Source organism: Oncorhynchus clarkii, chromosome 22, assembly GCF_045791955.1.
Source record: "Oncorhynchus clarkii lewisi isolate Uvic-CL-2024 chromosome 22, UVic_Ocla_1.0, whole genome shotgun sequence".
Lineage (NCBI taxonomy): Eukaryota > Metazoa > Chordata > Actinopteri > Salmoniformes > Salmonidae > Oncorhynchus > Oncorhynchus clarkii.
Window position 1 is genome coordinate 38,107,241 of NC_092168.1, and position 5,683 is coordinate 38,112,923.

At 37.3% G+C, this 5,683-nt stretch overlaps 1 protein-coding gene across 1 annotated transcript; it reads right to left on the reverse strand.

Moving 5' to 3' along the window:
- Positions 1-3,055: 3,055 nt before the first annotated feature.
- Positions 3,056-4,886, reverse strand: LOC139380870 (gamma-crystallin M2-like). The gene is made up of 3 exons (XM_071124004.1): positions 4,800-4,886; positions 4,340-4,582; positions 3,056-3,402 (listed from the first exon to the last, which is right to left on the reverse strand). Exons 1-3 carry the CDS (start codon positions 4,812-4,814, stop codon positions 3,127-3,129), a joined length of 534 nt encoding a protein of 177 aa, XP_070980105.1. The 5' UTR covers positions 4,815-4,886; the 3' UTR covers positions 3,056-3,126.
- Positions 4,887-5,683: the final 797 nt, after the last annotated feature.

Consider the following 5,683-nt stretch of genomic DNA (forward strand, 5'->3'; position numbering starts at 1 on the left):
GGTTAACAAACTATTTGTTTGTGTCATCCCTTTATCCCCAGAAATGCCAATCACCTCTGTGTTTACATGTTTTGCATAAACGTTAACAATGGCATTGTGCTGGAAAGCAGAATGTAATTTCATGACCATTACATTACATGGCTCTCTAGTTAACGGTAGTTGGCTATGCTGTAGGCCTAGATCAATAACAGCCAAGAAATGAAGCAAAGGTTGATATAAAATAGTTTTTTTTATAACAGGCCATTCGATCATAGAATGTACTAATTATACATTGTTAAGTGTACATGATACTAGACAATATAGAAACATTTGAGTTATTTTGGCAGGCTGATGGAAAGGTTACTGAAAATGTAACTGTTTTTTAAAAACATTTTAATCACAAATAGTACCTGTGAAGTCCCGATCAAAAACATCAAACGCCATTTAATTATTCCTAAATGCTCATTGTTGTTCCATAGAAGGACTGGGAGTTCTACGGTGAAATCAGTATATGTTAGAACCTCGTAGTTCACAACTTTAAAAATAACTGTTGTTTAATGGGAATGCGGAGTTGAGGATAAAATATAAAATAATGTCTGACTTTAGGCTAAACCCAGTGGCCAAAGATGGATGAAATGCCGTCATTGAAGTAGTTATAATTTAGTTAGGAAGGGTCCAGTTGTACCTCACCTCACAAGCCAAAGAAACTAGAAGAATGTCTAGTTATTGGCCATGTTTTGTTGTCGCCTGTAGTTAGTTAATCTGCCCATAACGAACTCATTCATAGACTGGGTTCTTGCACTGAACAAAGAAGTAGGAAACTTTTCCATCTCACTTCCTGAAGGCTGCCAGGACATTGCATTTTAGTCATTTAGCAGGCGCTCTTATCCAGAGCAACTTACATGAGTAATTAAGAATAATCATTTATTACATTTGTAAAGCAGTTTTCATTATAAAAAAATCATCTCAAAGTGCATAAAAGAAAAAAGAAAATCAAATAGATTTTTTTTTTACATAATTGAACAAACTGACACAAAGAACCCAGCTGACGCTAGGACAACAAGGAGCACAGCTCTCAACACAAAGCCTTCCTAAAGAGAAAGGTCTTTAGGCCCGTTTTAAAGGAGCCCAGAGTCAGTGGTGCCCTCAGGTGGTCTGAGAGGGCATTCCAGAAGCTCTGAGCGGTCAAGCTGAATGCCCGATCCCTCAAGGAGCAGAGCTTGGTCCTGGGAGCGTGGAGGAGCAGGCTACTGCTTGATCTGAGGTTGAGGTTATGAAGGAAGAGCAGTTCTTTGAGATAAGGAGTGGCATTGCCATGAAAACACTGGAAAGTCTGCAGGAGGCTTTTGAATTTAATCTGGAATGAGAAAGGGAGCCTGTGCAGAGATGCCAGGAAGGTGGGGATGTGATGGTATTTCCGCACTCTCATCAGGATCCTGGCAACCAATTCGGGTTAAGTGCATTGCTCAAGGGTACATCAACAGATTTTTCACCTAGTCGGCTTAGGGATTCAAACCAGTGATCTTTCAGTTACTGGCCCAATGCTCTTAACCACTAGGCTACCTGTAGCCCGGATGCCTGTACATAAATGATCGTGTGACCTATACAGTATTTATCTTATACATTACTTTTGAAACTTCTTCATGAGCATTGTTGAATGTTAGGATCTGTCATGTCTTTGACCCACATCTTATTGATTTATTAATTGACTGTTAAACGAGATTACTTACTTTTGGAACTTCTACATGAACATTGTTGAATGTTAGGATCTGTCATGTCTTTGACCCACATCTTATTGATTTATTAGTTGACTGTTAAACGAGATTACTTACTTTTGGAACTTCTACATGAACATTGTTGAATGTTAGGATCTGTCATGTCTTGACCCACATCTTATTGATGTATTACTTGGCTTTATGTTAGGGCTAAAAAGTGTGTCAATATGTGGTACCGCTACAAAGACTATGAGTGGAGCAGAGAGTCGGTTTGGTTTATTGGCATGCAAAGGAGTTCTCAAGATAACTCACATTAGGTAGTCGCTTGATGTAGACAAAATGCAGGGTAAGAAATATTGTCCTTATAAATATTGAGATATTGCCTTATAGTAAACTCAGCATGTGCTCATTAACTCAGATATTGCTCATTAAACTCAGCATCTAACCAGAGAATGATCTGGTTCCTTCATATTGTTTTAATTTCCTTGGTTATGTTACAGTATATCATTATTATGAATGATGATATATCTTTATCTTATTTGATAAGTGCATTCTTGAAAATAAGTTGCATTCATATATCATTAAATATGCCATGTAAGTAAGATCGTAAGAACAAAACTACTTTATAAAAATCTGTTCTCATCTTTCAGCAATAGCAGGTACAGAGAAAGCAAAGGTAGTGATTAACATATATATCTACATTCTGGTCTGTACAATTAGCATTAATATTCATATTCATATTCATATTGAATAATAATTGTATTCCAGTAGGCCAATGTGACTGCAACTATGAATGTGAATGTAGGATTTACAGGTGCACTCACCGTTATTGATGTGATGCCTCAAATTCACTACGTTCTCCAGTCAGAACTACTGCATAGAGTCTACTTCTTTTAGCATCATGGTACGGATAAATTCAACCACAATACATGAACAGCTGGCTAATCCCTTATGGGCCCCAAAACAGGGAGAGAGCGGCTCACGCTTTGTCTGCTTGCATTCTTTTGCCAATAAATGCATTTTTCTCACATATAATGTGGGGTTTAGTGATCAATCTGTACTTTTTGACATGAGTTATCAGAACAAACAAATATTCTAGTAATGATTAGGTGTTTTGATATCCAACATGGAACATAAATGGTTGTGGTGCTGTAATTATTTGTGTAGGATTTAGATATCTAGAGCCTACTGTAGAACAAGATCAATTATATATCTCAAATGCTCTACCAATAAAGACTGCGTAAAGAGATTTATTGAAATCAGCAAACTTTGTGTGAATTGTCACCAGTGAGGGACTCAAGCAATGGGATTGAGTTTTGAGAATATACCAATCTCAATGAAAAGATGAGAAGAAACAGAAAAGGTTTTTGATTACGAATCAAAGTTTATTGTGGACAGAGTGACAGTTGATAGTTTAAAATGGCGCTGTGGTTTAGTTGAAGTCGGTGATCCTTCTGAGGGAGCCGATCTTGGGGCTCTGGCCTCCCCAGTCGCTGAACCTCCTGTACTCACCGGGCCTCACATAGTACTGCCTTCCCTTGTAGTTGGGCTGGTCGTACATCAGCCAGTGGCCGTCCATCACGTTGCAGGAGTTGATGTCGGACATACGGAAACGGTCCTGGACATTGGGGCAGTCGTCGCTCAGCTCGTTCATCTGGCCGCCCATGTCAGGACGATCGTACATTCTCATTTTGTAGTTGCCGCGGTGCTGTAACGGGATCAAACAGGTGTTACATAGTCATTACAAAATTATTACATAGTTACTACATGGTTACTGCATAGTTATTACATAGTTACTACATGGTTACTGCATAGTTATTACATAGTTACTACATGGTTACTGCATAGTTATTACATAGTTATTACATAGTTACTACATAGTTACTACATGGTTACTGCATAGTTATTACATAGTTATTACATAGTTACTACATGGTTACTGCATAGTTATTACATAGTTATTACATAGTTACTACATGGTTACTGCATAGTTATTACATAGTTACTACATGGTTACTGCATAGTTATTACATAGTTACTACATAGTTATTACATAGTTACTACATGGTTACTGCATAGTTATTACATAGTTACTACATGGTTACTGCATAGTTATTACATAGTTACCTCATGGTTACTGAATAGTCATTACATAGTCATTACATAGTAACATGGTCATTACATAGATATTATATGGTTTCTGTATACTCAATTTGTATATTTCTTACATTTAATTAAATATAATGGTACATTTAGAGGTAAATGTTGCTGAGGCTTTAGTTGAAATTTAGATGTATGTTATATTCAACACATGTATGACTGATTTATCTCATGGCAGCTACATGTTATATGCAGGTAGCTCATTTACGCACATCCTAGTCTATCAAAATTAATCAATAAAATAAATGTTCAATATAATTGCAGCATTCAAATGTATCTGGTTATGACTTTGGCTCTACTATAAAGAATAGAAAATGTATTACAGATATTTAAATCATTCAGTGAAAAACGATGACTTTCCTTCAGCTTAGTGTGTTGTGAAAAGTGTTATGAAATGTAATGTTTTAAATGGTATATAGCTGGAAGAGTAGCTGCTGCCTTGGCAACTGTACAACTGTAGATGCATTTCAAACCTTGTTACTCACCATGGGGATCATACGGCAGGACCTGATGCAGTCGTTGATGCCAATCATTCGCTGGTTATCGGGGTACTCTCCCCTCCTCACGAAGTACTGGTTTCCCATGTAGTTAGGGCGCTCGTAGACCATGAAGCAGCCGCTCTCAACCCTGAGGGAGTTGCAGCGGTTGAAGTAGGAGTGCAGGTCGGCACAGTCGCTGTTACACTCATGAGAGCGACCCTGGAAGTTCCTGTCCTCGTAGAAGATTATCTGCAAACAATCACATCACAGAATATCATTATCTCTAAAATTACAGGACTACTAAACTGCATGAGATCTGTCTGCTAAACTGATTGCATTATCTGATCTATTTGTAGAAACTGTGCATGTAAAACTAAGGGGAAATCAATGAAATATTGTAAAATATCATTGTAAAATTGTTTAGATTTCATCTGAAAAGTTGTAAAACCATGGACTTCTATCTTACCTTTCCCATAGTCATGTTGGCGGTGGATGTGGGTGACAGCTCAGTGCTCAATGTCCCTCAGTTCAGCACTGTCTTTTATTTAAAAAAATAACAGACACAGGGCAGCTGTGTGATTGCACAGCATAAAGTATTGTCATTCAAATATATCCCTCAGTCATGGTGATGATGTTTCAATGGTGCGGGGTCTGTTGATGTATGAATGGCCGTGTGTAACCAGTTATTGTTCTATCCCTCATGTTCATCAGAATTCTCCGAAAACACTACTGTATACCAGTCTGATACACTCACTGCACTGCATCAGCAAAACCTATCAACGCCATATTCATTATACAGTCGTCGTCAGCTACAGTACATGTTAGAGAGCCAATACACGAGCCACGAAATTAACAAATAATACTATTTGTTTGAACTTAGCCTAGTTTATGCATCTTTGTAGAATAAACACATGGTAATTATCAATTTACAGTAGCATAAAGGGTTCTCCTGTGGGGACAGTACTTCATTTCTAAGAGTGTATCATTGGTCAAGAATAGGCCCAGAGACTTGCTACCATCATGTGATCAAATTATATAGTCATCATTGATAAGTATTGGTCTATTCAATAGGTTTGTCAATATTACTTTATTACCTTTTTCAAGAATCTATTCAAATGAACATGCCACATCAATGAAAGGCATTTTAACATTGTGAACATTGTTTTTGTCTGAAGATATTCCAATTTGAAAGTATCATTTTTGACTGTCGGCTTTGTAATGCGTTTCCTCTTCTAGGTATTTGTTAAATCCCATCATGTTGTTCAGGTTTGTTTCCACATCTTCTCTAATTTAATTTTCACTTTCTCAATCCTTTCATGTTTGTGTTTTATACCAAGAACAGGAAATGAG

What these genes read in the sequence shown, in the direction of transcription:
- LOC139380870 (XM_071124004.1), bottom strand. An exon ending in CCTGCCGTATGATCCCCATG is followed by an intron (nt 3,403 to 4,339) that starts GTGAGTAACAAG and finishes ATCCCGTTACAG; the next exon opens with CACCGCGGCAACTACAAAAT.